Source organism: Octopus bimaculoides, chromosome 4 (genome assembly GCF_001194135.2).
Source record: "Octopus bimaculoides isolate UCB-OBI-ISO-001 chromosome 4, ASM119413v2, whole genome shotgun sequence".
Lineage (NCBI taxonomy): Eukaryota > Metazoa > Mollusca > Cephalopoda > Octopoda > Octopodidae > Octopus > Octopus bimaculoides.
In genome coordinates, this window is record NC_068984.1 from 119,256 (window position 1) to 131,655 (window position 12,400).

A 12,400-nucleotide genomic window follows, 5' to 3' on the forward strand; every position below is an offset into this window, starting at 1 on the left:
CATAAAAGACACCATTTCGAGCGTGGCCGTTTTCGTGCGGGTGACACGTAAAAGCACCCACTACACTCTCTGAGTGGTTGGCGTTAGGAAGGGCATCCAGCTGTAGAAACTCTGCCAAATTAGACTGGAGCCTGGTGTTGCCATCCGGTTTCACCAGTCCTCAGTCAAATCGTCCAACCCATGCTAGCATGGAAAGCAGACGTTAAACGATGATGATGATGATGATACACACACACACACACACATATATATATATATCACTAAGAGCACCGTCCAAGCGTGATCGTTGCCAGAGCACCAGCTGTCGGGCTTCCGTGCCGGTGGCACGTACACTACATTGTGTAAGGCTGCCCTGACAGGGAGTCAGTCTGCTAGTTGTAGCTTATGTTGTTTCATAAAATGTTGAGTATATTTTTGTCCAGGGTCGGCCAAAAGTCATGAAGTATAAAAATGCAGTTGGTGTAACAGCTGAAGCCACCACAGATACACAATATGCAATCAGACTTTGTGACTTTTGGCCCATGCTCCATGGGTGGACATTGAATTGAAGATGTCTATGTACAGGGATATTTGTACAGAAAATGTTAATCGAGAGAAATGGAAATACGAGAAAGAGCTGAATGAATAATAACCAACAATATTGTGGCTGCTTAGCGAAAAAAAAGAAAAATTTCTTTATTTTTAACTTTTAGAAAAATATAATCTTGTTTGGTAAAAAAGAAAGATTATAAGAAACATCAAACTGTATGTTTTTTCTTCTTGCACTGTTCCATTGCAATTGCATAACTGTAAACTTGAGAGTTGATAACGTAACCCATGGCAGAAAATTCTGGAAAAGATTAACACAACATTATTTTGTGTTGAGGATAAGCTAAATTTTAAATTTTTGCACAAAGCCAACAATTTTAGTACGAGGAGGGTTAGTTGATATCATTGACACCCCCCACCCTCCCCAGTACTTTATGGAGCCTGAAAGGATGAAAGGTGAAGCTGACCTAGGTGGGATGTAAATCCAACATGTGCTGCAAGAAATGCCACTAAGCATTGTGTCTGACATAACAAAAGATTCAGCCACTTTGTTACCTTAATAATAATTCTTTCTACTATAATAGGTCCTGGGGTCGATTAGATCGACTAAAGGTGGTGCTCCAGCATGGCCACAGTCAAATGACTGAAACAAGTAAAAAGAGTATAGGCACAAGTTCTGAAATTTTGTGGGAGGGGGCTACTCAGTTATGACCCCCCCCCCCCTATTCAACTGGTACTTATTCTATTGACCTTCAAAGGATGAAAGGTGAAGTCAACTTTGGCAGAATTTGATCTCATCATCATCATCATCATCGTCGTCGTCGTTTAACGTCCGCTTTCCATGCTAGCATGGGTTTGACAATTTGACTGAGGGCTGATGAAACCGGATGGCAACACCAGGCTCCAATCTGATTTGGCAGAGTTTCTACAGCCGGATGCCCTTCCTAACGCCAACCAGTCAGAGAGTGTAGTGGGTGCTTTTACGTGTCACCCGCATAATAATGAACAAAATGGCGGTAAGTGTTTTGTCCAGTAATGCTTTTCTGCTATAACAACATATGATAATTGTTTTACACTTATAGTACAAGGCCTGAAATTTGGAGAGAGGGCAAATGTTGGCTCCGACAGAATCTGAACTTAGTATAAAGCTAGAAAAACTGAAACTAAGCATTTTGTCCAGTGTGCTAACAATTCTGCCAGCTCACCACACCATTATCATCATTGTCTTCATTCAACATCTGTTTTCTATGCTGGTATGGGTTAGACAGTTTGAAAACTGGTAAGCTGCACTGGGTTTCAATCTGATTTGGTATGGTTTCTACAGTTGGATGCCCTTCCTAATGCCCACCACTCCACAGAGTGTAGTGGGTGCTTTTTACATGCCAGTTACGAAAACACCAGCATTGGCCACAACTATGATCTCACTTCACTTAGCAGGTCTTCTTCTCAAGCACAGTATATTGCCAAAGGGACCAGTCACTCATCACTGCTTCCATGAAGCACAACATTCAAAGGGTGCATTTTACATGCTACCAGCATCGGCCAGGTCTATGATTTCATTTGGCTTGATGGGTCTTCTCAAGCACATATCACCACCATAATAATTGATTATGAATAAGGTCGTTTATATTTTTCAATGGACTTTGATAACTTCTCAAAAATGCAGGACAGGGCTTACTCGAATGTAATAGTATGCTGGGGGGGCAGGGTCATTGCCAATCTATTATTTCTATTTTGTATGGTTTAGTGATAGAAAAGTCAGGTTGTGCCATAGGGCTTTTGCAGGTTCTCTGAGAGGAAGACACACTATGCCTAGGGCCTTCACAGGCAAGGAGTGAAATTCAGACAGATAACATTTTGGGGAAGCAGGATTGTGCATAATGTTTAGTACTACCATCAGAATGGTGAAGAACAGAGAGATAATATCAGTAAAGACAGGAAGAGTGACATGTGAAAATGTGGTGGGTGTTGAGAAATGTTAAGAATTGAAATATTTTACCATTCAGTTGAACCAATAATTCACAAACAGGAACTTTTATTGTCTCTATGAATTCTACAAAAGAGAAAACATGGCATTTTGAGAAGAATTTAAAATAAGCATTATCCTAAATCTGTTAAAGGGGCAAAACATAAACTACATGACCATCTAAGAAGCCAATGGAAGCACCATGATCATCCAAGAGGACAATAAAATCATTTTCTAGAGGTAGTTCAGAATTTAGCTTTGCAACCAAAGAGATCACAGTTCAATCTCAGCACACAACTGGGAAAATGTCTTCAACTGTGACCTTGTATTGATCAATGCCTTGTAATGCAATTTAGAAACGGGAAATTTGAAGACAGTTTCTCGTATATATATATATATATATATATATATATGAGGCTGTGCAGTTGAGAGGTTCACTTCCCAATCATATAGTTTCATGCTTAGTTCCTATAAATGATATCTGTTGTCTACCTTAGTTTGACCAAAGCCTTGTGAGTGGATTTGGAAGAAGGAAACTGAAAGAAGCTTGTTGCATATGTGTATGTGCATATATATATATATATATATATATATATATATATATATATATATATAAATATATGTATATGTGCATGTGTCTTTGTCCCCCAACACCACTTGACAACTGGTGTAGGTGTGTTTACATCCTCATAACTTAGCAGTTCAGCAAGAGAGACTGATAAGCTTTCCATGTGTTTGTTTTCATTTACACTTTCTCCTAAATCCCCGAGCTACATTGTGCTTATGTTTCTTCCTGTCAATAAAAACTACCACACTCAGCTAAAACGGACCCTGCCATGCAGAGTAGCCCTCCTGAATCAGCTCCATCCAGCTGCTCTTTCTTCCATCACGAATCTCTTCTCTTAGTCATTCGACTGGCAATAGCTCGCTCATAGTTTTAATAAAGATAGCATAAGTTAATAAGAAAGCCCTCTATATGGCCACTCAACCTGAGAGAAATAATAGCCAACTTTCTTGCACTACATTAAAAATGAAGGACTCATTGGTAAGGCTGAATAGTCAAGGAGTTCCTTTCTCAACACATGGCTTTGGGTTCATTCCCACTTTGTGCTATCTAAGGCAAGCTGTCATTTAACATTCATTTTCCATGCTGGCATGGGTTGGACAGTTTGATAAGATCCAAATGGTCCAAGGATTGTATTGAGCTCCAATGTCTCTTTTTTGGCAGAGTCTCTAATCCTAACCCTTCTTAATGCCAACCACTTAACAGAGTATACTGGGTGCGTTTTTGTTTTTTGTAACACCAGCACTAGTGAGGTCACCATTACAAACCCCAAGAGAGATAGCTTTATGTTAAGAGAGATTATTAAAGTATGAGAGAAGGGTCCAGAGCAGATCAGGTTTCTCGGTGTAGAAAAGCAACACAGGTAATGATATTTTAAAAGAGAGGGTGAGAGTGGTGGGGGTTGGGATAAAAATAGTAGTGATGAAGTGTCTGGGTGGAACCTTCACGTATGAAGTGAGTGCAGACGGAGTGGACCAACACCTTGTGAAGGAATTTGGTAGGAAGAAGCTAAAAGAAGTCTGCTGTGTGTGTGTGTGTGAATGTATATGATTTGTGGGAAGTAGGCTACAGACAGTGGACATTACCATTTGTAGTTGGGCTGTAACTAGTGACGTTTGTTGAGACTTCCTCTCAATAAATCATATGTTGGTTCTGCCCTTTCAGATTCCTCTGGAATTAAATACTTGGAAAACATTGGTGACAGAAAGAGTATTATCATCATCATCATCATCATCATCATCCATCTGGCCATAATAAATCCTGCATCAATTACCTCCCTTGATAATATGGAATAGCATGTGAAACAAATGAATACACATTATGTCACTAAAAGACTAGATGGTCATGGCTGAATTTCTTGAACTATAATGTCTGCTTAATTAAAGCTGAACAAAGAGAAACCATCTAAACAACAATAAAAATGGTGAAATAAATCAAAGAATTGATTGAAATCTTGAAATTATTGTGAAAACCATTTAATATACATACCACATGGTTCTGGTATCACAAGTCAGCAGAGGTGTTATGAAAATGAAAACAAGAAATATTTCAGTCAATAAATGAGAATTTGAGATAAATATATGAGAAAATGAATATTAATTTTCAAAAGCAAAAAATATTTATTGCTTGAAGAATGTAATTAAATAAAACAAAAAAATCAGTGACATACATAGTCATTCCTAATATTCTCTGGCAGTATTTTGTCTACAGTGAATAACACCTTATTTCTAATTTGTATAATTCCTCACATAAATATCTAACTCTAAAGCCGAAACTCAAGTTTGACACAAGAATGCTTCAGAGGAATTGTCAAACAGCTGCTGACGTGTGTAGGATGGATCCTGTTATCAGCCAAGTCCATCATGAAGATCGCCCCGCCACCTTCTTCTGTCTGGCGGCTATAGTGAAGGAGGTAGTGTGGTGGACAAGACAGATGGACTGAAGACAGATACCTTCCTCTTTGACCAACCCCTCATTGACCTCTTCAAATTCCACTGGAAAGGGAAAGTAAAGGGTAGAGAGAGAGAGAGAAGCGAATGTGGACAGAATGACCAGTGTGAGTGAGCCTACTCTGGACATTCACTTGAAAACTGGAGAAGTTGGGAGGGGGAGAAGCAACTGCTGAAGTGCCCCTGACAGTCGGGGTAGCCAGGATGTGTGGGGTTCCTCAGCCGAGTTTAGTGTCCAATGAATGAAAGGTACGCATAAGTGGGCTGGCTACACCCCTGGCAGAAGCCTTGCATTTAGGTCTCATTTGGCTTGCCGGGTCTTCTCCCGCACAGCATATTTCCAAAGGTCTTGGTCACAAATCATTGCCCCGGTGAGGCCTAATGTTCGAAGGTCATGCCTCACCACCTCATCCCAGGCCTACCTCTTCCACGGGTTCCATCAACTGCTGGGGTGTGGCACTTTTTCACACAGCTATTCTCGTTCATTCTCGCTACATGACCATACCAGCGCAATTGTCTCTCTTGCACACCACAACTAATGCTTCTTAGGTCCAACTTTTCTCTCAAGGTACCTACACTCTGTCGAGTATGCACACTGACATTACACATCCATCAGAGCATAATAATAATAGTTTCTGATTTAGGTACAAAGCCAGTGATTTTGAGGGGAAGGGTTTATCTGAGAGCATTGACCCACAATACTTGACTGGTACTTTATTTTATTGGCCTTGAAATAATGAAAGGCAAAGATGACTTTGTAGGGTTTGAACTCAGAATGTAAAAGCCACAATAAATACTGCAAGGTATTTTCCCCAACACTTTAACTATTCCGCTGCTCCCCAATAATAAAAACAATCAAGAGATGTAAAACAAACAGCTTTGGATTATTTTGGGGGGATGAAATTAGTAAACTTACCCAGGTCTGGTTTCGGTGATTGATTGCTGGGGTCATCTCCATCAATCTGGGGGGAAAAAGAAAACGGAATGTGTAAACAATAGGTCATTGAAAATGCAATAAATCTGTGCCTAGCTCTCACTCCCCAGTCCTCACACCCCTGTTCCTTTGCATCATTGCTATCCGGTAGCCCCTCCAACTCTATATATACCCAGGTCTTTTGCCACTTACTTGCACTCTTTAATCACACTCCCTTCACAATATCCTACCATTTATATTATGGCAGTTGAACCTCAAGGATATGCCCTAGCATTTGCCATCATCTACAATACAGTTGAACACTGGAATTGATGCAACTGACTCATCTTCTCCCCCAATATTGCTTCCCTTGTGGCAAAATTTGAAGCCCTTACTATTGTTGTTGTTGTTGTTGTTGTTGCTAATATAATATTTCCTCAGTTGTGAGTTCAGAATTTAATATAGCACCCATCTATAAAACAGTTTCATCATTCACAAATACCCAAATTTGTAAAATCTACTCTTTCAGTTATGGAGACTCTCTTTTTGCCTTGCAAACTACAAGATAACCTCGTAAGTGCTGGTGCCTCTATAAAAAAAGTACCAACTACACATTGTAAATGCTTAGTAAATCGAATCGAGTGGTGACAACAAAAGGATTGAGAGGGAATTTTAGTCTTGCCAAGGCCAAGACTAGTTCTCCTACAGTGCTGGTGCTACTAAAAAGTGTGAAACAGTTGGTGTTAGGAAAAATATCAAGCTGAAGACCAACCTAGAGGAGGAGAAAGTATGAGGAGGCACTTTCATCTCTCTCTCTACCATTCAGGCACAGAGAAATGAGCAGAGAAATGAAAGAATATAAATAAAGTCATGAAAACTAAATCTTATGAACAATGGATGTTGCGTAAATTCAGAAATTTAGAAAAAGGTATTATTTTAAGAAGAATATTGTCTTTAAAACTTGGGTGTTTTTGCCAAATTCAGGGCAAAATAATAAAATATATGAAAATTTCTGAATGGTTAAAGTTCTGAAGAGTGAGAGAGAATGAATAATTGACCAAAAATCCCATACAAAAATCTGTTTTGAATCTTATGAAGAATTAGGGATGTGACAGGTCTATAAAGTGAGGTTTTGTCAGGTTTCTCAAAACACCAGAAATTACACAAAATTTCGATATTTTAAGGGGTTTTCTTCTCTGTAAGAAGCAAGGGCCGTGACCTCAGCAGTCCCAGGGCAGTGCTAATGTGGCAGATGCCCAGGTGAATGTCTATAGGGAAAACTCAAAGGAGGGAAGCAATGGTCTGGCCTGAATGCTGGAAACAGAGTGGATACTGATAAAGGTGTGAAAAGGTAAGGTATTAGGGTTGAATTGGGTGACAGAGGGGATGGTAATTGTTGAAATGCTAATCCATTAATCCAAAGCCAAGAATGGATATGAGTTAGTAGGGAAGGACATTTGAAAGTGAAAAGAAGAAAGAAGAAGCAAACATAAGCTGGGTGTGGTGGAAGAAAGAAGAGAAGAAGAAGAAGGATGAAAGAAGAAAAAGCTAAAAGAAAAAAGTAAGACAAGAGAAAAAGAGGGTGAAGGGTTTAAAAAAGGAAGAAGAAAAAGAAAAAGAAATTTGTTTTGTCTGAGAAATTTATAAACAATTTAATATGAAAAACTGAAAAAAAATTTGTAATAAAATTGCTGTCTTACTTCAACAGTAGCCAATGTTACCAAATTGTTGCCAACTCCAGGATCAAGACAAGTTGCTGTGGAAGAGAAAGAAAGAGAACCATTTAGTAGTTGCTATATAGATGTAGATATAAACACACACACACACACACACACACACACACACACACACACACACACACACACACACACTCATCATTTGACAAGTAATTTTAGAAGACTACATTTTCCACCAAGTAAACTTTTGTATAAATACAATTAACTGAACTTTTTATTCGATTTTTTGGTGCTTTTGAAGAAATGATAATATGAAGATGACTTTTTTAATAAAAGAAATATTAACTTAAAATAAAATAAAATAAATTTCTCATTTGTAAATTTACAATATATGCTATTCTTTTTAATTTAATCAACAGAATTGCAATGTAGTCCCTGGAAAAACCTCTCTCTACAAAATTCTCCCATAACTACTCTGTCATTTACTCCCTGTTCCCACCTCCACCCATACCGATATTTACCATCGACCACCTCTTCGTTCTTGTTCTATTCACTATATTCATCTTTCCACCCATATCTAACCATCAGTCACTCTCTTACTCTTATAAACCTGTTCATACAACTTGCCCATTCCTCACTCCATATTTTCTCTTATGCTCACCAAGCATAAAACTACCCCCCCCCCACTACATCATAAAAAAAAAAGAACCCAGTACACATTATAAAATGGTTGGCATTATGAAGGGCATCCAGCCATAAAGCCCATTCCAAAGCAGACATTTGAGCTTGGCACAGTCCTTGAACCCATCTAACCTATGCCAGCATGGAAATTGGATATTACATGGAGAGAGAGAGAGAGATGAAATCCTAATGAAACCTTACTTGGTGAAATATGTTTCACAATGCCCACATAACCAGTCTCTTCTTTCAGTTCACGACAAGCAGATTGTTCAGCTGTTTCATTCACATCGATCATCCCTGAAAATAAATAAAATGTCACATTAGCAATGAATTTTACTCATTGTTTGTTAGCTTCCTGTTCCTACGAAGGTAATACTTCCTCATTTTTATGGCAGATTGGAAATAAGGACATTGCTTGCATGATGGTTGTTTATAACCATCATATGATGCCAAGACAAGTACACACACACACACACATTTACATGAGGGGTTTCTTTCAGTTTCCACCTACTAGATCCACTCACAAAGCTTTGATCAACCTAGGGCTGCTGTGGAAAACTCTTGCCCAAGGTGCCACACAGTGGGACTGAACCTGAAACCCTATGGTTAGGAAACACTTCTTAATTACACAGCTGAGCCATCCTAGCAGTGTGACCTGATGATTGTGAGTAGCCAAGGACAGAAGTACAAACCACTGCCATTACCATGACACCAACATCCCATCAAATACAGAATGCATGGTCAAGATAGAACAGAGAATATTGGACAATATCAGTGGTGGACAGTCCCACGGATAAGTTATCTGGAAAGCTGCTATACTGTGGCCTCCTTATATGTTGTGCTCTCCTTGAAATTAAAGTGTTTTTAAATCTCTTCAATAAACTGTAAATATAGATAAAATATAAAATTAATATTAAAATTGAGATTACTTGTTTCTGCTATAACTTGACCATTATCAGAGAATTTCTATCAGAGGGATCATATAACCAGCAGGTAGAGGACTACTTGTTTAGGGTGAGTTTACCCTAAGATCCATTGACAAAACTGAATGAGAGAGCGAGACATGTTCTGAATTATCATTGTCTTCTTTCCAGCTACTCTCACCCATTCTTATAAAATGCAGGTTAACCATGTGACTCCTCTATAACAAGACACTTGTGCTTGCCATTATATCATACTTTATTTAAGCATGGACTAATATGCTTCAAGTAAGGAGGCACAACATTTTAATCTATTGAAATTTTATGTTTAATCAGGATAGAAAAAAAAAATTTGTTATCTTTGATATAATTCTGATAATGATAAGTAAGGGAAACAATTCATAAATCTAAATTAATTAACAACAGAATGAAGGAATAAATATGGTGAGAAGAAAGGGAGTAGATTAGTTCAGTCTGGGTTAATGGGTTCCTGTTCAGTCTGGATTACTGGGCTATTGCATGTTTATTTTGGGGGAAAATATAAATATTAATGGAAGGAAAATAGAAAAAAAAGAAAGTCTCACTTACCAGCAGGAAACTCAATGGTACAGGTTCTAAGTGGAGGCCGATACTGTTTCACTAAGAGAATGCTATCAAACTTTAGTGTTCGCTTGAGAACAGCAATCACACAAACAGCTGAAGGTGATGTAGAGAGATTTGATAGTATTAAAATATCATGTAACATGAGTGAATGCTAGATAAGTGAAGATATTTGGTTTAACCACACAAACAACAAAGTTACGTACACAGCACTTGGTCCTTAAGAACTATAGTGAATTTCTATTTGGGTTGTAATAGATAACACAAAGAAGAGAGGGCCAGTGTTCAAAACGTTTCTAGGTCTTTCCAGTCTGGTGGAGTTAATATAAGTTTAACATCTACATTGGAAACAAAGGGGATGCTGGTGATAGGAAGGGAATTGACTAGACATTAAAATGATGATGATGATGATGTAAATTTGTGGGGAAATTGTGGGTTGGGACAGAGTTATAAGGGATCACAGTTTATGTAGAACTAGGAAAAGTGTTTAATAAGAACTTAGTGTAGGGGTGAGGTGACACTGTAGAAATCAGAGAAGCATTAGGTGGGTTTTGATAGGGATTAGACACAATTTGGGGTAGCAGCCATTGCTAAAAATATAAGGTTGTGGTTACAGTGTATTTGGCAATGGATGGTCGCTTTCTGAAGGTGATCTAAAATAAGAGAGGAGCAAAACAAAAGGTATTTATATGAATGGGGTCTCTTTTTGGTAGAAGATTACAAGCAGAGAGACAGACAGATAGGCAAACAGAGAGATAAATTACTCAGAGAATAATTAGATTAAGTAATTACTTTGATCAACACATTCTGTAGATTCACTTTATATTCCATATAAATACTGATGTTTTTTTTTTATCAGAACACATTTGTAGTGGAAAAGAGGGCGTTTAAAGTCAGTCAAGTTGAATCCAGTCTATACAATGGTTAGTATTTGTGTGAATGGATGCTGAATGTTGGCTTAAAGGGCCATGTGAATTGCTGGGTAGTCAAGATAGACATAAACAGACATTAAGGAAAAAAAAATATAAACATGATGACATGAAGCAAAGAAAACTGAGCATTACACATGAGTTAGCAAGTGGTCGAGCTTCATGGAAAGATTGTGTATGTCAGACATGTCCCAAAATAGCTAAATTGGATACCTGCATACATAGACATACACCATACCTATTCAACTATGAGACTACATAGAAACAACTCCTGTCCACCACTCGACAGATTAAATTTAGAGAACTTTATTTTGGGATAATCATTAGGCATGTTCATTCAACCATGTCAGCCTTGATTTTCAGCACAAAAAATATTATCACATATTAAGTAACAGAAGTTACTACTAATCATAAGATCTTCCTCTACTCATCTAGGACAGATTTTGGAGAAATCCTAACGCTGAAACATAAGTTCAAAAGAAATGAGAGTAGAGAGACGTGTCCCTGAAGAGATGACAACAATGTGATGAAATAATTATTTGACAAAAAAAAAAACAAAGGAAATGACAATATGAACAATAATAATCATTTGAACTATTGATTAACTGTTTGATCAAAGTGTTAAACATGAGTTAGAAAAACTGATAAAAAACGGCTGATCAATAAGTTTGTTAGTGAAGTAAGTAATCTATTAGCAAACAATGACAATAAAGGGCTGAACCAGTGCATGTGTTTATTATTGCCGGCATAATGCCCCTCCCAAGGTTCAGTAGTGCAGAGGGAGGCAGTAGATACGTTGGTATATTTGTTATTAACCATGTGGATTCCATAGGATTACAGCCATTTCACAACCTTCTTCTTGTAGTATTGATTTCAATATACAAGAAATGTTATGTACACATTTGCATTTATATATAGATGCTCAGTATTATGCAATACAGCTGTATGTTCACAAATTAATGCAAATAAAGAAAGTTAGCTCATCAGATCACCAGAACATTATGGTTACAGCAACAATTCAACTCTAAATGTATACACAAAATTCACTCTTTATACACAATGTATGGAAGGCTGAAACTGGACAAAATTACATTGATTTGATCAGTAAAAGCATCCAAACCAAAATATATTATGTTGCTATTAGTATTAAAAAAAAATTTTCTTCACACTTGAATGCCCTCATATCAATTAAGTTAAAGTGCAAGATGGAACTTGAGGAATTAAGCAGTCTGTAAGAGGATCTTACTGTGATAGCTGCACAATTCTGTGAAACTATATTTTATATTAATTATTTATATCTCTTATGTACATTATTTACATTATTTACAATTGATGGATATTTGTCCTCCTCTTGTTTGTTGTTAACACAACGTTTCGGCTGATATACCCTCCAGCTTTCATCAGGTGTCTTGGGGAAATTTCAAACCTGGGTTCTCGTTCCTAAGGTATTTTCCAATGTTGTTGTTCTTGTTGTTGTTATTATTATTATTATTATTATTATTATTATTATTATTATTATGCAGGTCACTGCCTGGAATCGAACTTGAAATCTTGGGGTTAGTAGCCTGCACTCTTAACCACAAATATCTGTCAATTGTAAATAATGTAAATAATGTACATAATTCCTCATCTCTTAAATATAGAACTGTATTTTCTTATTATGTATTTGTATA

The 12,400-nt window shown here is 37.5% G+C and overlaps 1 protein-coding gene across 1 annotated transcript in view; it reads right to left on the bottom strand.

The window, feature by feature from the left end:
- Positions 1 to 640: 640 nt before the first annotated feature.
- LOC106881854 (ADP-sugar pyrophosphatase) overlaps positions 641 to 12,400 on the bottom strand; it is a 26,016-nt gene continuing 14,256 nt past the window's right edge. Inside the window, exons 4-10 of the mRNA XM_052967613.1 lie at positions 9,787 to 9,894; positions 8,480 to 8,575; positions 7,622 to 7,677; positions 5,908 to 5,970; positions 4,145 to 4,187; positions 2,528 to 2,581; positions 641 to 829 (exon numbers count right to left, since the gene is read on the bottom strand). Coding sequence (XP_052823573.1) covers positions 738 to 829; positions 2,528 to 2,581; positions 4,145 to 4,187; positions 5,908 to 5,970; positions 7,622 to 7,677; positions 8,480 to 8,575; positions 9,787 to 9,894 — 512 coding nt within the window. The 3' untranslated portion in view covers positions 641 to 737. The remainder of the gene's footprint in view (positions 830 to 2,527; positions 2,582 to 4,144; positions 4,188 to 5,907; positions 5,971 to 7,621; positions 7,678 to 8,479; positions 8,576 to 9,786; positions 9,895 to 12,400) is intronic.